The sequence below is a fragment of the Schistocerca serialis genome, chromosome 4, assembly GCF_023864345.2.
Source record: "Schistocerca serialis cubense isolate TAMUIC-IGC-003099 chromosome 4, iqSchSeri2.2, whole genome shotgun sequence".
Taxonomy (NCBI): domain Eukaryota; kingdom Metazoa; phylum Arthropoda; class Insecta; order Orthoptera; family Acrididae; genus Schistocerca; species Schistocerca serialis.
Genome location: NC_064641.1, coordinates 476,258,502 through 476,285,887, shown reverse-complemented (window position 1 = coordinate 476,285,887; position 27,386 = coordinate 476,258,502). Strand labels below are relative to the sequence as shown.

Sequence of the window (27,386 nt, the reverse complement as noted above, 5' to 3'; positions counted from 1 at the left end):
TCATTCATCAGCCTTTTCTGTCTTACAGATTTTATCAACAAAACTTCTTAATTTCTCAGTGTTTTGTAGCCCATCTAGCCTTTCTTTTACCTTCCCATTTTCAATGGCTATGAGGGATGGTATACTGCCTACCTAAAAGTGAAAGAAAAAGGTCAGAACTGTATTCTGCTTCAAACATGACTACCTGCATTTAAAAAAGAGAGAGAAAGCAGTATTACCTCGTAGTCCATGGCAAGATCAGTGTTTTCATCAACATCCACTTTAGCGAGCAGTATTTTGCCCTTCTTCTCTGCTATAACTGATTCAATTCGTGGTGTAAGTTTTTCACAGGGTTTGCACCATCTAAACATACAAAATATGTTTGACATTGTATATGACTTTATGAATTTTATTTATGCTTTTGAAATAGACTAACTTTTGGGAATATTGCAATACCCATAAGAAATGTCCTAAATATAAAAGCTTGGAGACTGTGAAGCACAGCCTACCAGAAAGCTTGTAGGGAGATAGTATACACATGTTAGCTGACTGATATACCCTTTTATGTAACTAGATACACCGACATCATTTTCAGTAAAAAGCTATCAAACAAAGTAAATACAATGAAACAAGTGCCACTGCCGTTGCCAATGGTGCAATATTAAATCGTAGTACGTGAGTCAATCTGAACTGGGTAGAATGGTGGTCTGACTGACACTTTGGATCAGACAGGGCCTGCTGCCATTTCAGCGATGAGTGTTTGGAACCAGCGGATACAAAAGGTGGCCACACACTGCATTGATGAACAGGTATTGAACCATATAGTGCAATCACAATACAGGAATATGTCTATCTTGTCCACATGGCCACTATGGACCATACAACTCCGTTTAAAAAGTATTAACTTTGTTGGCTGTAATGGTGTTTCAGTCAGCAGAGTATTAAAATCTTGTGCTAACTTGATAAGATTGCCCTTAAACTACCTTTGTAATAAATCATCTACAAAACTGAAGATAAGCAAACCACATCTAATGACAGAACTATATCCATCCATGCCACCTTCTCAAAAGTATTAAAGTAAGTGGCCTGTGACAAAATATTGACTAATTTAACTGCTAGTTGAACATGTTAACTGCGGCTGTTATCTTTCATAAAGGGTTCTCCATGCAGAAAGGAATACAATACCTAACAAATGAAGTGCTATCCTATTGGTATATTATGTGACCTTGTCAAAGCCTTCGTACTGTTCACAAAATTCCACTTAGCGAACTCAAATGTTATGTCAGTAATAGCATCCCTCTTGCACAGACTGGACCTTATCTTCGCAATGGAAAGCAGAAGAGCTCATTAACAGACTACCTTGGCCATGAAAATAACCTCAGGAGGGGGAACATAAAATGTGGAGTGCCACAGAGTTTGATACTATGCTTGCTCACATTTATAATCTACATAAATGATTTTTCTATGATTTTAAAGGGCAGTCCAAATACTGTAACATTTGTTAATGACATAAGCGTACTAATCAAGGGTCCAAACTCATCCCTAGCAGACACTACTCAGATAATAGTTGACTAGGCCTATAAGTGATACACAGTTATCAGTGATAATCTCACAAAGATTTCTATTATGCAGTTTCGGGTAAGCAATAATAACCTTACACCACAGACATAAATGGTCATAATGATTGAAGTACAGATACATTCAAATGGAGTCAACACCTGGATAAACTAAACAAGAAACTCTGTCTAACACTTATGCCTTTAGAAAAATCTTCCGTTCATCATTTTGTGTGTGTGAGCAGTGGGGGGGGGGGGGGGGGGGGGGGGGGGGGGGGATCAGCAAAAAAAATCTTGTAGAGGTTTGATATTGTGTATAATGTTTGTTGGAGATCACTACCTGCTTCTGTTTTCAAATATTATGTGAATAAAGCCTCGCTATTTGTGTATCACGAGCTATTACAATTTCTCACCCCCCACACATTTGACAGAGAGATGGTTCTTACCTCCACAGTGGTTTGTTCTAGATGTAGGTGATTTAGAAGAAGTGGTTTAAGAGAAGATGTGGAACATACATTCGTCCATCCAGCATCCACTTCTATAATATGTGTGGATACCGTATACAGATGTTTTGATGATGTCTTTATCTCACTTTAATGTATGTCTTGAATCATTACACATCCCTGAAGGTACTCCTCCATGATGTGATCAATGACACATTTTTCACTGTCTTAGTTCTATGTCTGAGCATTGAAACGTGTGAACCTGTCCGTGTTTAACAGTTCACTGCAGGCTGGACTGGTGGTACACGAACCATTGTGTTGGTACCCATTGTCCAGAAATCACAAATGCTTCTGAATGCTACAGGCACATAAATGCTTTCCCTATGAGAAGAGGCAAAAATTGTGTTTGTGGAGTCTAGCTTCATTATGTCCTAATGTGAACACACCACATTCTGACACTACCACTGGTAACTGCAATCAAGGGGTCTGCTTTGTTAAATTGGCATAACAAATAAATGTCAAGTGGGTGTTATTCTGCTGCATCCTGCCCTGCCAGACAGACATGCCCATGAGCAGTTTGAAGGAAGCCAAAATATGTACTGGATATTGACTAGTAGAGACCTGTACATAAAGTCATTTGATGTAGGCTATTTCTTCATTCACTGCAAAACAAACATAAGTCACATTCTCTCTTCCCATTTTAGGTCCACGGTAGGCTCCTGACCACTACTTCAGGAAGGCTTTATGCTGCTGTGAACAAAATAAAATATCTGTGCTCAATAATTTAAGAAAATGTACAAATCTGTAAGCAGGCATAGTTCACAAATTTTTGATTGACCTCAGGAAATCTCCTGCTCCCACTTTACATTACGCTGTGATTTATGAAACTATCTGTGAATGTTTTGCCAAAAGATAGCAATTGTGTTTATATAGTTATGAAATTTTTGTGACATTGTCAGAAGGTATGTCCTATCATTCTGTCTTCTCTTCTTGTCACTGTTTGCCATATGTTCCCTTCTTCACTGATTCTGTGAAAAATCTCCTTATTTCATATCCCATTAGTCCACCTAATTTTTCAACACTCTTCCATAGCACCACATCTCAAACACATTGATTCTCTTCCTTTCTGATTTTTTTTTACAGTCCGTGATTCATTATATACAATATTGTGTTCCAAATGTACATTCTCTGAGAATTCTTCTCAGATTAAGGCCTTTGTTTTCCATGAGTGCATTTCTTTTAGACAGAATTGCCCCTTTGCCTGTGCTAGCCTGCTTTCTATGCCCTCCTTGCTTTGCCTGTCACGTTATTTAACTTTCAAGGTATCAGAATTCTTTAATCATTGTGACCATCAATTTTGATGTTAAGTTTCTCACTATTATCATTTCTGATCCTTCTCATTACTTCTGTCTTTTTCTGGTTTATCCTCAGTCCAAATTCTGTACCCAGAAGACTGAGCATTCCATTCAATGGGTCCTGCAATTATACTTCACTTTCACTGAGGATAACAATGTCACCAGTCAATCTCATCATTGATATCATTTCTTCCTAAATTTTGATAGCACTCTTGCACCTTCCTTTAAATATGATCATTGCTTCTTCAATGTACAGATTGAATAGTAGGGGCAAAAGACTGAACCCCTGTCTTATACATTTTCTAATCTGAGCACTTTGTTCTTGCTCTTCCAGTCTTATTGTTCCCTCTTGGTTCTTGTACATATGGTACATCGCCCATCTTTCTCTATAGCTTACACTTATTTTTCTCTGAATATCAAACGTCTTGCATCAGTTTACATAGTCAAATGCTTTTTCTAGATTGAGAAATCCTATAAATGTATCTTGATTTTTCTTTGATGTTGCTTCCATTATCAAGCACTTCCATATCAAGCCTCTCTGGTGCCTTTCCTAAAGCCAAACTGATTGTCACCTAACACATCCTCAGTTTCCTTTTCCACTCTTCTGTGTATTACTCCTGTCAGCACCTTGGATGCATGAGATGTAAAACCAGCTGTGTGATAATTTTCACATATCTCTGCCCCTACTATCTTCAGAATTTTGGGGATGATATTTTTCCGAAAGTCTGATTGGTACATGACTAGTTTCATAGATTGTAATCACTAACTTGAATAGTCATTTGGTTGCCACTTCCTCCAATGATTACAGAAATTCTGGTAAAATATTATCTATCCATTCAGCTTTATTTTACCTCAAGCCTTCCAGAGCTCTTTTAAATTTTGGCTCTAATACTGGATCCCCTATGTCTTCTTCAATAATTCCATTTTCTTCTATCAGGTCATCAGGCAAGGCCCCCCCCCCCTCCCCCCCCTCGCACACAGGCCAGTATTGCCTAAGCTAATAGTTTGATAATATTCAATCTGTCAGCGCCTGATTTCTTTGTAATTGGAATTATTACATTCTTATATAAGTATGAGGATATTTTCCCTGTTACTTATATCTCGCACACCAAGTGGATAGTTTTGCCATGGCTGGCTCTCCCAAAGCAATCAGTAATTCTGACAGAAAGTTGTCTACTCCAGAGGCCTTGTTTCAACTTAGGTCTTTCAGTGCTCTGTCAAATTCTTCTTGCAGTATCGTCATATGTCACCTTTTTCTATGTTCTCTGACCTTTCTATAATATTGCCTTCAAGTTCATTTCCCATGTATAGTACTTTTTTCAGCTTTCCCTCTTTTCTTAGTACTGGTTTTCCAAATGAGCTGTTGATACTCATACAGCTGCTTATCTTTTCTCCAAAGGCCTCTTTGCTTTTCCTGTGGCAGTATCTATCTTTCCCTGAGTTAAAGATGTTTCTATAGACCTACATTCATCCTCTAGCCTCTCCTGATTAGCCATTTTGCATTTCTTACCAATTTCATTTTTTAGATATTTGTATTCCCTTTTGCCTGCTTCATTTTTACATTTTCTCCTGTTGTCAATTAAATTCAATATCTCTTGTAACATCCAAGGATTTCTGCTAGATCTTTTCTTTTTACCTGTTGTTGTTGTTGTGGTCTTCAGTCTAGAGACTGGTTTGATGCAGCTCTCCATACTACTCTATCCTGTGCAAGATTTTTCATCTCCCAGTACCTACTGCAACCTACATCCTTCTGAATCTGCTTAGTGTATTGATCTCTTGGTCTTCGTCTGCGATTTTTACCATCTGCGCTGCCCTCCAACACTAAATTGGTGACCCTTTGATGCCTCAGAACATGTCCTACCAACCAATCTCTTCTTCTAGTTAAGTTGTGCCACAAATTTCTCTTCTCCCCAATTCTATTCAATACCTCTTCATAAGTTATGTGATCTACCCATCTAATCTTCAGCATTCTTCTGTAGCACCGCATTTCAAAAGCTTCTATTCTCTTCTTGTCCAAACTATTTATCGTCCATGTTTCACTTCCATACATGGCTACGCTCCATACAAATACTTTCAGGAATGTATTCTCAACACTTGAATCTATACTTGATGTTAACAAATTTCTCTTCTTCAAAAACGCTTTCCATGCCATTGCCAGTCTACATTTTATATCCTCTCCACTTCGACCATCATCAGTTATTTTGCTCCCCAAATAGCAAAACTCATTTACTACTTTAAGTGTCTCATTATGTAATCTAATTCCCTCAGCATCACCCGACTTAATTCGACTACATTAAATTATCCTCGTTTTGCTTTTGTTGATATTCAACTTATATCCTGCTTTCAAGACACTGTCCGGTCCGTTCAACTGCTCCTCCAGGTCCTTTGCTGTCTCCGACAGAATTACAATGTCATCGGTGTACCTCAAAAAGTTTTTATTTCATCTCCATGGATTTTAATACCTACTCCAAATTTTTCTTTTGTTTCCTTTACTGCTTGCTCAATATACAGATTCAATAACATCCGGGATAGGCTACAACCCTGTCTCACTCCCTTCCCAACCACTGTTTCCCTTTCGTGCCCCTAGATTCTTATGACTGCCATTTGGTTTCTGTACAAATTGTAAATAGCCTTTCACTCCCTGTATTTGACCCCTGCCACCCTCAGAATTTGAAAGAGAGTATTCCAGTCAACATTGTCAAAAGCTTTCTCCAAGTCTACAAATGCTAGAAATGTAGGTTTGCCTTTCCTTAATCTATCTTCTAACATAAGTCGTAGGGTCAGTATTGCCTCGTGTATTCCAACATTTCTACAGAATCCAAATTGATCTTCATCTACATCTACATCTACATCTACATTTATACTCCGCAAGCCACCCAACGGTGTGTGGCGGAGGGCACTTTACGTGCCACTGTCATTACCTCCCTTTCCTGTTCCAGTCGCGTATGGTTCGCAGGAAGAACAACTGTCTGAAAGCCTCCGTGCGCGCTCTAATCTCTCTAATTTTACATTCGTGATCTCCTCGGGAGGTATAAGTAGGGGGAAGTAATATATTCGATACCTCATCCAGAAACGCACCCTCTCGAAACCTGGCGAGCAAGCTACACCGTGATGCAGAGTGCCTCTCTTGCAGAGTCTGCCACTTGAGTTTGTTTAACATCTCCGTAACGCTATCACGGTTACCAAATAACCCTGTGATGAAATGCGCCGCTCTTCTTTGGATCTTCTCTATCTCCTCCGTCAACCCGGTCTGGTACGGATCCCACACTGATGAGCAATACTCAAGTATAGGTCGAACGAGTGTTTTGTAAGCCACCTCCTTTGTTGATAGACTACATTTTCTAAGGACTCTCCCAATGAATCTCAACCTGGTACCCGCCTTATCAACAATTAATTTTATATGATCGTTCCACTTCAAATCGTTCCGCACGCATACTCCCAGATATTTTACAGAAGTAACTGCTACCAGTGTTTGTTCCGCTATCATATAATCATACAATAAAGGATCCTTCTTTCTATGTATTCGCAATACATTACATTTGTCTATGTTAAGGGTCAGTTGCCACTCCCTGCACCAAGTGCCTATCCGCTGCAGATCTTCCTGCATTTAGCTACAATTTTCTAATTCTGTATACTACAGCATCATCCGCGAAAAGCTGCATGGGACTTCCGACACTATCTACTAGGTCATTTATATATATTGTGAAAAGCAATGGTCCCATAACACTCCCCTGTGGCACGCCAGAGGTTACTTTAACGTCTGTAGACATCTCTCCATTGATAACAACATGCTGTGTTCCGTTTGCTAAAAACTCTTGAATCCAGCCACACAGCTGGTCTGATATTCCGTAGGCTCTTACTTTGTTTATCAGGCGACAGTGCGGAACTGTATCGAATGCCTTCCGGAAGTCAAGAAAAATAGCATCTACTTGGGAGCCTGTATCTAATATTTTCCGGGTCTCATGAACAAATAAAGCGAGTTGGGTCTCACACGATCGCTGTTTCCGGAATCCATGTTGATTCCTACATAGTAGATTCTGGGTTTCCAAAAACGACATGCTACTCTAGCAAAAAACATGTTCTAAAATTCTACAACAGATCGATGTCAGAGATATAGGTCTATAGTTTTGCGCATCTGCTCGACGACCCTTCTTGAAGACTGGGACTACCTGTGCTCTTTTCCAATCATTTGTAACCCTCCGTTCCTCTAGAGACTTGCGGTAAATGGCTGTTAGAAGGGGGGCAAGTTCTTTCGCGTACTCTGTGTAGAATTGAATTGGTATCCTGTCAGGTCCAGTGGACTTTCCTCTGTTGAGTGATTCCAGTTGCTTTTCTATTCCTTGGACACTTATTTCGATGTCAGCCATTTTTTCGTTTGTGCGAGGATTTAGAGAAGGAACTGCAGTGCGGTCTTCCTCTGTGAAACAGCTTTGGAAAAAGGTGTTTAGTCAGATTCTACAAGTTTTTCCATTCGTCTGTAAATGATTCGCGTTAGTATTTTGCAACCATGACTTATTAAACTGATAGTTTGGTAATTTTCACATCTGACAACACCTGCTTTCTTTGGGATTGGAATTATTATATTCTTCTTGAAACCTGAGGGGTTTCGTCTGTATCATACATCTTGCTCACCAGATGGTAGAGTTTTGTCAGGGCTGGCCCTCCCAAGGCTATCAGTAGTTCTAATGGAATGTTGTATACTCCCAGGCAGTATCTATCTTACCCCTAGTGAGATATGCCTCTACCTCCTTACATTTGTCCTCTAGCCATTCCTGCTTAGCCCTTTTGCACTTTCTGTCGATCTCATTTTTGAGACGTTTGTATTTGTTTTTGCTGCTTCATTTACTGCATTTTTATATTTTCTCCTTTCATCAATTAAATTCATTATATCTTCTGTTACCCAAGGATTTCCACTAGCCTTCGTCTTTTTACCTACGTGATCCTCTGCTGCCTTAACTATTTCGTCCCTCAAAGCAACCCATTCTTCTTCTACTGTATTTCTTTCTCCCATTCCTGTCAATCGTTCCCTAATGCTCTCCCTGAAACTCTCTACAATCTCTTGTTCCTTAAGTTTATCCAGGTCCCATCTCCTTAATTTCCCACCTCTTTGCAGTTTTTTCAGTTTTAATGTACAGTTCATAACCATAGATTGTGGTCAGAGTCCACATCTGCCCCTGGAAATGCTTCACAATTTAAAACCTGGTTCCTAAATATCTGTCTTACCATTATATAATCTATCTGAAACCTTTGAGTATCTGCAGACCTCTTCCACGTATACAACCTTCTTTCATGATTCTTGAACCAAGTGTTAGCTATGATTAATTTATGCTCTGTGCAAAATTCTACCAGGTGGCTTCCTCTTTCTTTTCTTACCCCCATTCGATATTCACCTACTACATTTCCTTCTCTTCCTTTTCCTACTATCAAATTTCAGTCACCCAAGACTATTAAATTTTTGTCTCCCTTCACTATCTGAATAATTTCTTTTACCTCATCATACAATTTCATCAATTTCTCCACATCTGCAGAGCTAGGTGGCATGTAAACTTGTACTACTGTGGTAGGCGTGGGCTTCGTGTCTATCTTGGCCACAATAATATGTTCACTATGCTGTTTGTAGTAGCTTACCCACAGTCCTATTTTAAATTCATTATTAAACCTACTCCTGCATTACCCATATTTCATTTTGTATTTGTAACCCTGTATTCACCTGACCAGAAGTTTTGTTCCTCCTGCCACCGAACTTGACTAATTCCCACTATATCTAACTTTAACCTATCCATTTCCCTTTTTAAATTTTCTAACCTACCTGCCCGATTAAGGGATCTGACATTCCACACTCCGATTCGTAGAACGCATGTTTTCTTTCTCCTGATAACAACATCCCCCTGAGTAGTCCCCACCCGGACATCTGAATGGGGCACTATTTTACCTCCAGAATACTACCTGTCTTCATTATTTTATCTCTCAGAGCTACCTATTTTTCTTCTACTGTCTTCTTTCTCTTGTGTCAGTCAGTCATTGATTATTGCACTCTTATTCAGGTCCCATGTCCTTAATTTCTTACCTTTTTGCAAGTTCTTCAGTTTTAATCAACAGCTCATAACCAACGAATTATGGTTAGAGTCTACATCTGCCCAGAATGGAAAAGTCTTACAGTTTAAATCTGGCTCCAAAATCTCCGTCTGAGTGGACCTTCCAGTGTCTCCAGGTCTCTTCCATGTATACACTCTTCCTTCATTATTCTTGAACCAAGTGTTAGCAATAATTAAATTATACTCCATGCAAAATTCTACTAGATTGTTTCCTCTTTTAGTCCTTTCACGTAGTCCATATTCCTCTACTATTTTTTCTCTTCTTCCTACTGCTGAATTCCTATCACCCATCAAAATTAAGTTTTCCTCTTCCTTAACTATGTGAATAATTTCTTTCATCACATCATACATTCTTTCAGTATCTTCCCATCTGTGTAGCTAATTGGCATGTAAAGCTGTACTACTGTAGTAGCTGTTGACTTTGTGTCTGTCTTGGTTACAATAATGTGTTCGCATGCTGCTCATAGAAGCTTACCCACATTTATATTTTCTGATTCATTATTAGACCTACTGCTGCATTAGTTCTATTTCATTTTATAAATATACCCTATTCTCATGTGACAAGAAGTCCTATTCATCTTGCCACACAAATAGCATTCCATGCTCCAACTCATGGAATGTCAGTTTTGTTTTACCTGATGATGACGTCGGCCTGAGTAGTCTCTGCCCAGAGATCCAAATAGGGGACTATCTTACCTCCAGAATATTTTACCCAAGGGGATGCCATATGAAATATTTTACCCAAGAAGATGCCATCATCATTTAATGATAAAGTGGAGCTTCATGCCCTTGGGGAAAGTAACAGCAGTAGTTTGCCCTTGCTTTCAGCTGTTCATAGCTGCAGCAGCAGCACAACAAGGCCCCACTGGCTGATGTTACAAGGTCAGTCATCCCATTTAAAGGTAGCAGAAATAACATACATGGAGTGAAACTTATCTACAACTTGTACAAAAACAAGACAGTAGTTATTAAAGTTGAAGGACATAAAAGGGGTGCAGTAGTGGAGAAGGAAGTTAAACAGGGCTGTAACCTATCCAAAACATTATTCAATTTGCAAACTGAGCAAGCAGTTAATGGAACCAATGAGAATTTTGAAAAGGGAAGTAAAGTTCAAGGATAAGAAATTAAAACTTTTGAGGTAGAAAGATGACATTCTAAGACCAGTGGAACAGCATGGATAGTGCATTGAAAAGAGGTTATAAATGAATGACAAAAAAGTAAAACAAGGATAATGGAATGAAGTAACTTAGGTGGTTCTGAGGGAATTAGGTTAGCAAATGAAACACTAAAAGTAATAGATGTGTTTTGCTATTTAGGCAACAGAGTAATGCAATGGCCAAAGGAGAGAGGATGTAAAATGCAGACTGATAAAGGCAAGAAAAATGCTTCTAAAAAAAAGACACATTTGTTAACATTGATTATATGAGAGTTATTCAATAAATAATACCCCACAATTTTTTCCTCAGTACACATTCATCCATGAGAGTTAGAATTTGATGACAATATCAGTCAACTTTTATTTTACATGTACAGTCTTTTTTTACATAGTCTCCAACACATTTTACAAAGAAGTGGCACAGTGGTTAGCACACTGGACTTCCATTTGGTAGCTTCAGATCTATGTCCAGCCATCCATATTTAGGTTTTTCATGATTTCCCTAAATTGCTCCATCGGATGCTGGGATGGGTCCTATGAAAGGGATGGCTGATTTTCTTGCCTATCCTTGAAACACTCCAAACTTGTGCTCTGTATGACATTGTTACTGACTGGACGTTAAACCCTAGTATTCCTTCCTTCTGTCTTCCCTTCTGACATATTCTACAGCCTTACATCAACACTGTACAGGAGAGCACAAAGTCTTGCCATGATTATAAAAATTTGTAACAGAATAACTATTTGACATAATAAGTTACATTTGTTGCCGTTACATAGGGTAGTGTTACTAGTTGTTGTTGTTGCGGTATTCCAGTTCCCACCAGGTGTTTCATAACATGTGTTCTGTCACAGTACCCACAGCAGCTTGTATTCTAGCCTTCAGTTCGGCGACGTCAGAAACTGCTGTGATGAAGAACCTGTCCTTGATATAGCCCCAGAAAAAGAGTCAAGGGGCGTAATGTCTGGGGAGAGCGGGTTGGCCAGGGTGTTGGATTGTTCCTTCCAATCCACCAATCCAGACATTGCTCCAGATGAAGTCCAAGACTGCCAGGTCTGGGGTACAGGGTGGATGAGGCAGTGATGACCATCTCAATTTGACAACGTTTCCCTGAGTTCTGAAACTTTTGAGTGGGCTTGCATTTCTGTATTAGAGTAAAATTTTGTTTGGATTCTTGTGAGACTAACAATATTGCAAACTGTTCTGGGGTATGTCCAGTCCCTACACAAATGCCTTTGAAGAAATAGTTGGCCCTTTTGGCAAACACATCCATGAGAATTAGTATCCCAAAAGACAGTCATCATGACTTTGCCAGCAGAGAGAGCTGCCTCCAATTTCTTCCTTTCTGGTGATTGTGAGTGGCACCATTCCAGTGACAACCTTTTTGTGTCTGGTACAAAGTAAGGTATCCAGTTTTTGTCACCTGGAACAGTCCATGACAGAAAGGCCTTTCCATTGGCTCAAAGTGTTCCAACACTTCAGATGAAAGGGCTAGGCTACTCTTTGAATTTGTGGTGTGTTGTGAGACTTTATGGAACCTACATTGAGAATGCTTTTGAACATCCAAGAGTCTCAATCATTGCACACATGCCTCCAATGTTCACCTATAGTTGTAAAGCCAGTTGTTGAGCTGAGATGCGCTGGTCTGCACAAATAATCGCATCACACCTAATCAGGAGCAGTGGTTGTGACAGGACGTCCTGAACATTGACTATCTTGGAACACAGTTTCTGCCCATCTTGATATTTTAATTCTCTTTACCCATTGCCCAACAGTACTCCTATCACATGCATCATTACCATTACTACACACAAACATTTATGGATGTTCATCATGGTTTCTTTTTCTGCAGCAAAGATTCAACTATAGCACAGTGCTTGTTATGAATGTCTTGCATATATACAATTTTGGTGGTCTCTCTCTCTCTCTCTCTCTCTCTCTCTCTCTCTCTCTCTCTCTCTCTGTGTGTGTGTGTGTGAGTGTGTGTGCGTGTGTGTGTGTGTGTGTCTTTGTTTGTGTGTGTTTGTATTTGTATGTGTATATTGGGGGGGGGGGGGTGTTATTTATTAAACAACCTTCGTAAATTTTATAGAAAGTCTTTTCTGTAGATATTTGTCTGGATTATAGCCTTGTGCACAAGTGAAAAGTGGACAATAAACAGTGCAGCAAGAAATGAATGGAAATTTTTGAATATGATGTAACAGGAAAATGCTGATGATACAGTGTGGAGATTGGATAACTAACGAGGAGGCACAGCATTGAACTGGGCAGAACATAAATTTATGGGACAGCTTGATTAAACAAAGGAATTGGTTAATAGGACACAAACTGAAACATCAAGGAGTAGTTAATTTGGTAAAGGAGGGCAATGTGAGTGGTAAAAATTAAAAATGGAGTCCAAGGCTTGACTACAGTAAGCAGATTCAAATGGATGTAGGTTGCTGCAGTCATTCAGAGATGAAGAGGCTTGCACAGGGCACATTAACATGGAAGACTGCAGCAAACCAGTCTTGAGACTGAAGAGGATGACGATGATGACAATGATGTTTTTAGACCTTAAAGCTTCTAATTCGGAACCACGCAAAGTAAATAAATTCTTTTGCACATGATAAATAACAAACAGGTTTGTGAATGGAGTCAGAGTCTCTTGTAGTGTGTACCACTGGAGTTTTTGTTAAGCCTCTCAGTAAAGCTCTCACGCTTGTGACAAATATGACACTCCTCTTTGAATCTTCTCTCTCTCTCTCTCTCTCTCTCTCTCTCTCTCTCTCTCTCATATTAATACAAAATAAGTATCCCAGACTGATGACCAATCGGTAGCGAGTCATGCAAAATTTTACCAATCTGCTACATTGTAGATGGCCTATAGCCTGTTAGCTTACAAGGGCAGTAATCCTAACTCAGTTGAATATGTTAATTTTATGTATGTACATAAGAAGAGAAATTTGTTAACATCGAGTATAGATTTAAGTGTCAGGAAGTCGTTTCTGAAAGTATTTTTCTGGAGTGTAGCCATGTACAGAAGTGAAACATGGATGATAAATAGTTTGGACAAAAAGAGAATAGGAGCTTTTGAAATGTGGTGCTACAGAAGAATGCTGAAGATTAGATGGGTAGATCACATAACTAATGAGGAGGTATTGAATAGAATTGGGGAGAAGAGGAGTTTGTGGTTTGTGGCACAACTTGACAAGAAGAAGGAACTGGTTGGTAGGACATGTTCTGAGGCATAAAGGGATCACAGATTTAGCATTGGAGGGCAGTGTGGAGGGTAAAACTTGTAGAGGAAGACCAAGAGATGAATACACTAAACAGATACAGAAGGGTGTAGGTTGCAGTAGGTACTGGGAGGTGAAGAAGCTTGCACAGGTTAGAGTAGCATGGAGAGCTGCATCAAACCAGTCTCTGGACTGAAGACCACAACAACAACAACATTAAGCTGTTTAAATAGATGTAAATTTTATAATTAAAAGTAAAAAACTGTGAGGAATGAAATAAAATGAAAAGAAAATAAAGTATAGTAGTAATCTTCATCATAAATGCTGCTTCAGCCATGCTTAAAATTTTGGTATAGTAGTAATGCGAATTGAACCTGAGATGATGAATTACCACTCAGCACACTTGACCATTCTCCCACGTATTCGAAAATCCCTCATATTCTACACTTGCGCCGTACATTACATGCACTTAAAAAATAAATAAATAAATAAATAAATAAAAATTTAAAAAAATGCTGACCCGATGCTGCAAGCAACTTAGCACTCATAGTGCCGAAAAGGATAATGTCACAACAGAGCATGTGCAGTGGAAAATAGACATCTGCAGCCCTTGTCTAAGTTGAACATAGTGTGGTTGACTGTCATTTTGGTACTTCACACTGGTTTCTAGTTGTCATGAAGAGAGTGCAACAAAATATGCTTTCATCCATTTCATTTGCATTGGCAGAGAAATGGTGTGATTTTAGTGCCATTTCTGGCTCACATTCAAAGAGAATGTCATAATTTTAGTGCAAATTTGCAGTGTACCGTAGCACATGATAAATGGCCACAACTGTGAGCAATACTCAAGAATCAGTCTTACAGGTGTTTTATAAATCACTTTTTCATGAATAAATTACATTTCCTTAGCATTATCCCAATGAACCGAAGCTTGGCATCTGATTTTCCTATTATTTGTTTTGTGTGGTCATTCCACTTGAGGTTGCTCTAGATGATTTATCCTAGACATCTTTATGGATGTTACGTTTCCAGAGGTTTATCACCAAAAGCTTAATCAAACACCTGTGGGTCTCATTGCCTCTTTGTGTGCAGTATATTACATTTATTTAACCTCAGTGACAACTGCCAGTCCTGCTACCAGTTATCACTCCTCTGCAGCTCTTCTTGAATTTCACTACAGTCTTCTGGCACGCAACTTTCCTATTGAAAATAGCATCATCTCGCAACAGCCATATGGAACTACTAATGTTATCCACTAGAACACTTGCATATGCTGTGAACAAGGTCCCTATCACCTTTCCTTAGGGTACTCCCCAAATTACTTTTACATCTGTCAATTTCTTCTCCCATTAAGAACTGTGTGGTGATGAAATCTTGAATCCAGCAACAAATCTTGTTCAGTACTAATTAAACTCATAGTTAGTTCAGTAAACAACAGTGTGGAATTGTATCAAATGCCTTCTGGGGTTCAAGGAGTGGGACATCGATCTGGGCGCCTTTGTGGCACTACAGATTTCACATATATTTGCATGAGCTGTATTTCACAAGATCTCTGCTTATGGAATCCATGTTCATTTTTATAGAGCACATTTTCATTCTTTCAATATGTTGTAATTAGCAGAAAGCATATTGAACAATTTCACATCAGATTGATGTTAGCAGTATAAGCCTGTAATTTCATGCATCTGTCTGATGACCATTCTTGAAATTGGAAACGACCTGTGCTTTTTTTCCAATAGCTTGATATTCTTTGTCAATCCAAAAATCTTGGATAAATGTATAATCTCTGTAGAGTCTTATGGGTATCTCAAACAGTCCAGAGTCATTTCTGCTGTTGAGTGATTTCAGTTGATCTTCTATTCTACGATTGCTTCTCAATGTCTGCCATTTCAGTATTCAAGCACTTGGTGAATGGAGGAAAACATTTGTTTTACGATTTTCCACAGCAAAACAATTTTGGAAGTCTGAATTTAGTGTTTTGGCCTCTCTGTCATCTTTGGTTTTGCTGCCAGTGTGGTCACTGAGTGAATGACTATGTATTTTGATATGCTTACTGGCTATGAATGATGAAAAATTATTAGGAGTTTTGGTCATATCAGAAGATATTTTACTTTTGAATCTCTTGCACACTTCTCACATTAACTTGCTCCACCCATTTTGCTTCATTTAGCTCTGTTTGGCTATTAGAGTTTGATTGCCCTTAAATATGAATGAAGATTGATAAGAATAGAACTGATTTATTCACCTCTGAACATTTTCCATGTAATTGATGTCATCAATGTTTACATTCAACTATAATTACAGATATACCATACTTTATGTTAATAAATTGGACTTTATAATTACATTACCATATTTTCAATAATTAATTAATTGTTACAGTAATAAATTACACTTGCACATTACACTTTTACACATTAGACCTACATCCATATTAAATACTGATGTGTTTTAGCATTGTGTTTGTACAATATTTCATTTTATTATTTTAGATAGCTTATCAACATAAAAAATAAACCTTTTGTCATGAAATTCTTATGCAGTTTATTGTTATTGAACTGAAAAGTATATTGCATTAAACATAGCTGTGATTTTCTATAGTTTATTGCCATTTTGGAGATACCTATTTTTCATGCTGCTTTATTCTTTGAAAGTTAGCAGAGGAATTTGGAATTAGATATATGGTATGTAGAAATATAAACACCTTTACTGAAATGTTTTTGTCTCATGAGCTCATCACAGTTCACTCAGTGACTGGGACCTCATGACCCTTCCCTCATCCTTGGATCTGCACATGCTCCAAAGCTTTTGCAGTGGTTTACAAAAAAATAGATGTAGTTCTGCTCCCATAAGGGTAACTCACTATACAGTACCAGGTATAAGGAGGTTAGAAGTTTGCTTAAGATGGAAGAAGATATCCAGTCATGTTTCACCTGCCTGACCATAAAGTTTTCACTCTATGGAAAAAAAGGGTTTTTGGCAGTCAGACAGACACACAGACAGACAACAAATTGATCCTATAAGGGTTCTGTTTTCACTGACTGGAACCTTGAAAAAAAGGTAATTCATTTTGAGACTTCCTGGCAAGTTAAAACTTTGTGCCAGACAAGCACTTGAACCCGGGTCCTTTGCCTTTTGCAGGCAAGTGTTCTACCAACCTTTTTTTTTTAACTCATTTGATTCAATGTTGTTTGTTGCATTTGACACCTGTTCAAGTTCATCACTGATCTGTTCACTTAGTTTTTTATTGCAGAGGGCAGCTAACCCTCTGACTGAACAAGCTGAGCTACCGTGCTGCCGCTAATCTTCTCTGTATCATTCCAATTTTAGTATATGTACCACTGAAGTGAGTGCAACAACCCACCATCAAGCTTTACTTCCACCAGTACCTCATCTTATATATTACAAACTTCACAGAAGTTCTGCATACCTTGTAGGTCTAGTACCCTTGGAAGAAAGGGTGTTGCAAGACTTGGTTTAGTAAGATATGCAGGACATCTTCTCTGAAGTTTGGAAGCTAAGAGATAGGTACTGGTGGAAGAAAAGCTGTGAGGGCAGGTCATATGTTGTACTTGGATAGCTTTGTTGATAGAGCCCTTGTCTGTAAAAGCTCCCAGGTTTGAGTCCTGCTCTGGCACAGATTATTAATCTGCCAGGAAGTTTCATATCAGTGCACACACTGCCGCACCATGGAAATTCATTCTGGATAATTCATCCTGCTTGAATACCATTTATCTTATTAAACTATGGTGCCATGCCACCAAGAGTAGCAAACTGCAATATGGAATGGTACAATAATTTACTATCAGCATCCCAAGCAACCAGTTTCATCTACTTGGATGTTATTGAAATGTTAATGACAGTGTCACAATATCTGATCTTATCTTTGTTGCAATGATTAATATCTTCCATGCTTTTCTGTAATTTTATACAAACATTGCAACTGAATATGTTGACTGGGGTACAGTGAAGTGCTATTACAACTGCTTTAATACTTTTGTTAATATTAGCACATTACACAGTTGCTTAAGAACAAATAATGTGTTACTAATAATTGTCCCATGAGCAAATATCACAGTTCACTCAGTGCAGTTATGGGCTATTCTCTACATCCATACATATATAGACAGTGGTATAGTAGTAACTTACATCATTAATTTCAGTTCAGGTGTAGCACGTATAATCCTTGTGCACTGGCCAACATTTAATTCATTATACTTTCTTCCAATACTATGGATTCATTATCAAAACTTTAGTGTGGAAGTTATTCAACACACTGTTAGGCCACAATATCTATTTTCCAAAGGCACTCAGTGGCACACAACTGTCTCTGATTACCATACTCAAAACTAGTTCACAAAAAAAATATATAGGGCCTACTGTAGAACATTCAAAAGTTTGTGTTTTTCATTTCTAAATATGAAAATGCGCTATCAGCCAACAATGGGAGAACTGATTTTACAAGAGGAAAATCATAAAAGTCATCTTACTACAAGCATTTATATAAGAGGACGCATTAGGTTGATCTACAGCAGAATGTCTCAAAGACAACAAGTGAGGGAGAAAAATAATTTACGGATACACTTTGGTTATAAATAAGGGGGAAAATGGTGTGGATGAGTTTCAGTAATATTATAAATAAAGACAGACGCAGAATAAAAGCTGAGTTAAGGAACTATGCTGTTGCTCAAGCTCCATACACAAAACTTTTAGGCATATGCGTGAGCACTTGAGATGAGAAAAGTATCTAGGAGTTTTGAAAAGTAAGTAAATGCTGCTATGTGCTAAGAATGCTTCAGGAGTGTTGCAGTACTGAGTATTTAGTGGAAACAATCTTTAATGTTTTAGAGACTCATGATATTCCCAAAAAGGATTGCAGAGGACAAAACTATGACAATGTTTCAAATATGCTGGGGAAGTATACTGGTCTAAAAGCAAGAATCAAAGAGAAATGTGAATCTGCCACCTTTGTATCATGTGTGGGACATTCACTAAACTTGCTAGGTGTCCAAGCTGCTGGGTGTGTATCAGAGGCAACAAAGTTTTTTGAAATGATTCAGAAAGTGTACAACTTTTTGTCAAGCTCTACCCACTGATGGAATATATTGACAGAGATTTAGGTTAAAAAAAGTTGTTAAAAGTCTTTTACAAGCCAGATGGTCAGCCCAAGCTGATGCAGTAATGCCTTGCATGAAGGTCATCAACAAATTATAAAAATTTTGATGCCCATCGCAGAAGATATTGAGCAGGCAAGAGAAACTAGAGACGAAGCCCTTAGTCTGTCCACAAAAATGGGAAAGTTATAATTTATTATACTAATGGAAATTTGGAGCTCTATATTGGAAAGAATTGACAAAACAAGTAATTATCTTCAGAAAGAAACAATTACAATGCACGTTGCAACTAACTAAATTTGATGACTTCAAATCATTTGCTAAAGAAATAAATCTGTAATCTGGTTACAAGGATCTATCTCAAAGAACAAAACGTAGGAACTCACACCAGAGTAGTTTTTTTGGTGGCTCTGCATCATCAGTCCAACTAAATGGAAAAGAGAAATTCAAAAAAGAAACCTTTCTTCCCATAATTGGATAATTGATACCCTGAGCATTCATCTAAACCAGCGATTATATTTGTGTGAGAACACTAGTCAACGTTTTGGTTTATTTTATCGCTTGAAAACTCTGAATTCTGAAGAGCTGAAACAAAGTTGCAAAGAATTTGCTGAAATTTATTATGAAGACTCTGATGAGCAATAATTGGAAACAGAATGTTTGCATGTAACAGAATACTTGAAAATTGTTTATAGTAAAAATGGAGAAACTAATAGTATATCGGAAATATATCACTTTCGAAAGAAAACAAAATTGAAGACACATTTCCATACGTAGAAATCACAATGAAAATCTTTTTAAGCATGATGGTAACCAACTGCATTGCGGAACGCTCCTTCTCCAAATTGAAAAGAATAAATAATGAATTCTACATCTACATCTACATCTACATTGATACTCCGCAAGCCACCCAACGGTGTGTGGCGGAGGGCACTTTACGTGCCACTGTCATTACCTCCCTTTCCTGTTCCAGTCGCGTATGGTTCGCGGGAAGAACGACTGTCTGAAAGCCTCCGTGCGCTCTAATCTCTCTAATTTTACATTCGTGATCTCCTCGGGAAGTATAAGTAGGGGGAAGCAATATATTCGATACCTCATCCAGAAACGCACCCTCTTGAAACCTGGCGAGCAAGCTACACCGCGATGCAGAGCGCCTCTCTTGCAGAGTCTGCCACTTGAGTTTATTAAACATCTCCGTAACGCTATCACGGTTACCAAGTAACCCTGTGACGAAACGCGCCGCTCTTCTTTGGATCTTCTCTATCTCCTCCGTCAACCCGACCTGGTACGAATCCCACACTGATGAGCAATACTCAAGTATAGGTCGAACGAGTGTTTTGTAAGCCACCTCCTTTGTTGATGGACTACATTTTCTAAGCACTCTCCCAATGAATCTCAACCTGGTACCTGCCTTACCAACAATTAGTTTTATATGATCATTCCACTTCAAATCGTTCCGTACGCATACTCCCAGATATTTTACAGAAGTAACTGCTACCAGTGTTTGTTCCGCTATCATATAATCATACAATAAAGGATCCTTCTTTCTATGTATTCGCAATACATTACATTTGTCTATGTTAAGGGTCAGTTGCCACTCCCTGCACCAAGTGCCTATCCGCTGCAGATCTTCCTGCATTTCGCTACAATTTTCTAATGTATACTACAGCATCATCCGCGAAAAGCCGCATGGAACTTCCGACACTATCTACTAGGTCATTTATATATATTGTGAAAAGCAATGGTCCCATAACACTCCCCTGTGGCACGCCAGAGGTTACTTTAACGTCTGTAGACGTCTCTCCATTGATAACAACATGCTGTGTTCTGTTTGCTAAAAACTCTTCAATCCAGCCACACAGCTGGTCTGATATTCCGTAGGCTCTTACTTTGTTTATCAGGCGACAGTGCGGAACTGTATCGAACGCCTTCCGGAAGTCAAGAAAAATAGCATCTACCTGGGAGCCTGTATCTAATATTTTCTGGGTCTCATGAACAAATAAGGCGAGTTGGGTCTCACACGATCGCTGTTTCCGGAATCCATGTTGATTCCTACATAGTAGATTCTGGGTTTCCAGAAATGACATGATACGCGAGCAAAAAACATGTTCTAAAATTCTACAAGAGATCGACGTAAGAGATATAGGTCTATAGTTTTGCGCATCTGCTCGACGACCCTTCTTGAAGACTGGGACTATCTGTGCTCTTTTCCAATCATTTGGAACCCTCCGTTCCTCTAGAGACTTGCGGTACACGGCTGTTAGAAGGGGGGCAAGTTCTTTCGCGTACTCTGTGTAGAATCGAATTGGTATCCCGTCAGGTCCAGTGGACTTTCCTCTATTGAGTGATTCCAGTTGCTTTTCTATTCCTTGGACACTTATTTCGATGTCAGCCATTTTTTCGTTTGTGCGAGGATTTAGAGAAGGAACTGCAGTGCGGTCTTCCTCTGTGAAACAGCTTTGGAAAAAGGTGTTTAGTATTTCAGCTTTACGCGTGTCATCCTCTGTTTCAATGCCATCATCATCCCGTAGTGTCTGGATATGCTGTTTCGAGCCACTTACTGATTTAACGTAAGACCAGAACTTCCTAGGATTTTCTGTCAAGTCGGTACATAGAATTTTACTTTCGAATTCAATGAACGCTTCACGCATAGCCCTCCTTACGCTAACTTTGACATCGTTTAGCTTCTGTTTGTCTGAGAGGTTTTGGCTGCGTTTAAACTTGGAGTGGAGCTCTCTTTGCTTTCGCAGTAGTTTCCTAACTTTGTTGTTGTACCACGGTGGGTTTTTCCCGTCCCTCACAGTTTTACTCGGCACGTACCTGTCTAAAACGCATTTTACGATTGCCTTGAACTTTTTCCATAAACACTCAACATTGTCAGTGTCGGAACAGAAATTTTCGTTTTGATCTGTTAGGTAGTCTGAAATCTGCCTTCTATTACTCTTGCTAAACAGATAAACCTTCCTCCCTTTTTTTATATTCCTATTAACTTCCATATTCAGGGATGCTGCAACGGCCTTATGATCACTGATTCCCTGTTCTGTACATACAGATTCGAAAAGTTCGGGTCTGTTTGTTATCAGTAGGTCCAAGATGTTATCTCCACGAGTCGGTTCTATGTTTAATTGCTCGAGGTAATTTTCGGATAGTGCACTCAGTATAATGTCACTCGATGCTCTGTCCCTACCACCCGTCCTAAACATCTGAGTGTCCCAGTCTATATCTGGTAAATTGAAATCTCCACCTAAGACTATAACATGCTGAGAAAATTTATGTGAAATGTATTCCAAATTTTCTCTCAGTTGTTCTGCCACTAATGCTGCTGAGTCGGGAGGTCGGTAAAAGGAGCCAATTATTAACCTAGTTCGGTTGTTTAGTGTAACCTCCACCCATAATAATTCACAGGAACTATCCACTTCTACTTCACTACAGGATAAACTACTACTAACAGCGATGAACACTCCACCACCGGTTGCATGCAATCTATCCTTTCTAAACACCGTCTGTACCTTTGTAAAAATTTCGGCAGAATTTATCTCTGGCTTAAGCCAGCTTTCTGTACCTATAACGATTTCAGCTTCGGTGCTTTCTATCAGCGCTTGAAGTTCCGGTACTTTACCAACGCAGCTTCGACAGTTGACAATTACAATACCGATTGCTGCTTGGTCCCCGCATGTCCTGACTTTGCCCCGCACCCGTTGAGGCTGTTGCCCTTTCTGTACTTGCCCAAGGCCATCTAACCTAAAAAACCGCCCAGCCCACGCCACACAACCCCTGCTACCCGTGTAGCCGCTTGTTGCGTGTAGTGGACTCCTGACCTATCCAGCGGAACCCGAAACCCCACCACCCTATGGCGCAAGTCGAGGAATCTGCAGCCCACACGGTCGCAGAACCGTCTCAGCCTCTGATTCAGACCCTCCACTCGGCTCTGTACCAAAGGTCCGCAGTCAGTCCTGTCGACAATGCTGCAGATGGTGAGCTCTGCTTTCATCCCGCTAGCGAGACTGGCAGTCTTCACCAAATCAGATAGCCGCTGGAAGCCAGAGAGGATTTCCTCCGATCCATAGCGACACACATCATTGGTGCCAACATGAGCGACCACCTGCAGATGGGTGCACCCTGTACCCTTCATGGCATCCGGAAGGACCCTTTCCACATCTGGAATGACTCCCCCCGGTATGCACATGGAGTGCACATTGGTTTTCTTTCCCTCTCTTGCTGCCATTTCCCTAAGGGGCCCCATTACGCGCCTGACGTTGGAGCTCCCAACTACCAGTAAGCCCACCCTCTGCGACTGCCCGGATCTTGCAGACTGAGGGGCAACCTCTGGAACAGGACAAGCAGCCATGTCAGGCCGAAGATCAGTATCAGCCTGAGACAGAGCCTGAAACCGGTTCGTCAGACAAACTGGAGAGGCTTTCCGTTCAGCCCTCCGGAATGTCTTTCGCCCCCTGCCACACCTTGAAACGACCTCCCACTCTACCACAGGTGAGGGATCAGCCTCAATGCGGGCAGTATCCTGGGCAACCACAGTCGTAGTCCGATCAGGGGATGCGTGGGACGAGCTGGCCGTCCCCGACAAACCCCCATCCCGACCCCCACAGTGATGCCCATTGGCAACAGCCTCAAGCTGTGTGACCGAAGCCAACACTGCCTGAAGCTGGGAGCGAAGGGATGCCAACTCAGCCTGCATCCTAACGCAGCAGTTGTAGTCCCTATCCATGCTAAAAACTGTTTTGCTAAGAACGTCTGAACTAATCTACAGAGAGCGCAAACAAATCGACAAAATTTAAACGGTTATTAAAATACAAGATTGCCTAGTAAATGCAGTAATGCTGCTACTTGCGCACTGCTGACACTGCTCGGCGGCGGAAGGAGACTAAGCGAAATTACACTATTCAGGTACTAAAACACGATGCTACACTCTCAAATACTATAATACGCCCGAAATTTATTAATTAAACAATGCAAGAACCAAAAACACGCAAAGAAATTAAGAATTAAACTATGTAACAAATGAGTGAGCAAGGAGTATACGACTTGCTGCTCAGCTGCTTATCCAACGGCGGCAGGGAGCACACTGACTGCGACCAACCGACACTGGCCGTTCAAAACAAAACAGTAGACAAACGACTACGCGAATTTACACTATTCAGGTACTAAAACGCGATGCTACAACTCTCAAATACTATAATACGCTCGAAATTTATGAATTAAACAATGCAAGTACCAAAAACACGCAAAGAAATTAAGAATTAAACTATGTAACAAATGAGTGAGCTAGGAGTATACGACTTGCTGCTGCAGCTGCTTATCCAACGGCGGCAGGGAGCACACTGTAGTACAATGCTTCAAGAGGGATTAACCAGTTTACTGCTGATGTCCATAGAGTGTGATATGCTCAAAAACATAGATTTTGAAGAAGTGATTAATTATTTTGCTCTTCTCAAATCTAGAAGGGTACTCTTCAATCAACATAGATTTTTAAGCATTAACCTGTGAATGGTAAAAGAGTTACTTCTGTGGATTCTATTATATTATCTACTCATTTAATGTGACTGTAAACAAATAAAAATATATCTAGAACCTTACTGATCTACTTTCTTTGTCTATTCTAACAAAATAGTGCACTATTTAGATTTAAGTCAGCTGATAGGTATACCTGCTTAAAGGAAGTCCCTCTAACTGTTCCCATTCCAAAAGGGAAATTGGTTCGGAAATGGGCAATTTGGGCAATAAGTGGTGTAAGTTCACGAACCTCTAGTCGACCCCTGTTCACGTGTCTGGGTATTTTGACATTGGCCTCTCAATGTATATATATTCCTTGCTGTCATTTCTTGTTAACAATATTAACTTATTCCCAAGAATAAGCAGCTTTCACCTAGTTAATACTCAGCAGAAATCAAACCTGCACTTGGATCAGACCTCGTTAACTCTTGTGCAGAAAGGTGTGCAGCATACTGCTGCATCCATTTTCAATAAGTTAGCGCTCAAATTAAAAAATCTTAGCTGCAATCCACACGCTTTCAAATCCAAACCGAAGAGTTTCCTCATGGGTCACTTCTATTCTGTCGAGCAGTTCTTTGGAAAATTAAGCTGATTCTTGTTGTATTGTTGACTGCATTTACTTAAACTCATGAATTGGCATTTTTCAGGTTCATAAACATTTTATTTTTATCTGTTATTACTTTTATGTTGTAATTTCATGCACTGACATGTTCCATGACCTTGGAGATTTGCTCCTCAGTTTGGTCCTACGGAACTTGACGTGTAAATAAATAAATATCAAGGTCATAGGGATACATTATCCTATGTGCCCATGGCCCCAATAAGTTAAAGATGGCGCTGGTCAATGGATGCTGTGACATCACCTTTTGGTGTGTGTTTTCAGTTTGGTTGGTTGTTAGCGAAGACAGCAAGTGTGGGGTGAAGAGGAATGTTCAATACGAGTAACGTAATGTTAATGGCTGCCGTTATGTCACCTCTTGGTGCATATATTCATAGTTTTGTTGTTAGTTGGGAAGCCAAAAAATATGAAAAAAAAGAAGCATAACACTAATCTAATCTAATCTACTGGTTGTGGTGACATACTGTTCAGTAGCTTATGTCGAGGCAAAGATTAGGTCGGAAGGTTACCATCTGGTTGTGAGTTGGCGAAGCCAACTAATGTGGCATAAAAAAAACGTGGTTGTGGTGCAAAAGTGATCTGCAGCTTTGGCCGAGATCAAGGTTTGGTTGAAGATGACAGTTTGGTTGTTCGTTGTAGAAGCTAAAGAATTGGTACTAAAAAGGCCTGATTGTGTTGACAGACCCCCAGGTTCCCGGGTTCGATTCCCAGTGGGGTCAGGGATTTTTCTCTGCCTCGTGATGACTGGGTGTTGTGTGATGTCCTTAGGTTAGTTAGGTTTAAGTAGTTCTAAGTTCTAGGGGACTGATGACCATAGCTCCCATAGTGCTCAGAGCCATTTGAACCATTTTGTGTTGACAGACTGATCTGTACCTTACCTCGTTTGAAAAAATCGGCAGTAACATCACATTAAAGACGCCATATTGTTTATGTCGTTTGTCGCATTTTTCCTATGTCATTGGTCAAAGCTGACGAAATAAATCAAACATACCTCTGTATCCCAAATGCGAAAGCAAAAAACCTTGTTGTGGTGACAGACTGATCTGTAACTTAGGCCGAGATCTATGTTAGGTTGGTAAGTGACAGTTTGGTTGAGAGCTGGCGAAGCCAACGAATGTGAAAGCAGCAAGCCTTATTGTGGTGACACTGAGCTCAGCCTATCCTAAAAAAAACCGCCACTGATATCACGTTGTAGTCGCCATGTTGTTTATGACGTTTGCCTCGTGTTTCCAACGTCACTGGTCAAAGCTGACGACTAGTATCGAATATTCCTAATTTTTAAATAATGGGACTAGTACTGTACATGCAAACTAAGTCGACACTCTGCACAATGGCTTATGTGAGCGACCGTGAAGGAATTTCCCACTTACAGTCGCTTCCATCAACCACAGCACCGAATGTCATCTTAGTTTGCTCGAATATTACTTGGGCCCAAATCTTCGCCTTTGCAGAGCAGCTCTGTTACTAATTCATCCTGTTCTTTTAGAGTCAGATGCCCTTTTGCGTGCGAGGAAGAATTTCATGGCCAAGGTCTACAGATTATTTTCACCGATGCTGATTTCTCTCTGCAGCGAAGTGTACACTACAAACTTCCTGGTACTGGAACTTAGTGTCGGAGTGAGCCTCTAACTTGGACCTTCGCTTTCTGTGGGTGCTGTCTATGGCCCAGATCTCCACTACAGATCGAAATAATCATCTTCAAACAAAATCATAGAATTGCGTCTATACATCGGTAGCGAATTTCTCCAGTGCACCCGATTTTCCAATATTGGTATTAGATAATACAGGTTGTTCACTGGACAGTTTCAGTGCTTAAGCAGCACACTGATTACTGTGTAATATACATGAATGCCATATTTTCATTTTTTTCTTAATCACGTTCTATTACAGGATGCTCGTATATCTTTATACCGTATGCAAGAAGGAAAAGGATATGGTGTAACAATGAACATTAATGTGTTGATAATTATAAATAGCCTGCAGAAGTATTTAAATAAATCACGCATGGTTCGTACCGGTATCATAAACATGATTTTGTAATTGCTAAATGAAATTATTGACAGTACATGGAAAAATCGCTTACGGTATCTCGTTTTGCAGGACTGCAAAATAATCATCTAGGATTTATTTCGTACTTACGTTGCACAGAAATCCACAATAACTGGTTGTTTGCTGTTCTTCACCTTTTCATTGAATTCCGTGAGATTTTTGACGGTGAAGCTTACCGATCGTTTAATAGTTTCTTGGGTAGCTGCATGAGAATGCTTATGGACCTCTCTCAGAAGTGAACAACATTTCGAAAAGAAAGGGCGAGACATAGTGACTTATCGTGGAGTACTGTTGTT

At 39.7% G+C, this 27,386-nt stretch overlaps 1 protein-coding gene across 1 annotated transcript; it reads right to left on the bottom strand.

Annotated features, from left to right (window-relative positions):
* On the bottom strand, positions 1-27,386 carry LOC126474545 (thioredoxin, mitochondrial-like). Its single transcript, XM_050102018.1, has 3 exons — positions 27,181-27,386; positions 219-342; positions 1-132 (listed from the first exon to the last, which is right to left on the bottom strand). The coding sequence occupies exons 1-3, from the start codon at positions 27,357-27,359 to the stop codon at positions 1-3; spliced, it is 435 nt and encodes a 144-aa protein (XP_049957975.1). The 5' UTR covers positions 27,360-27,386.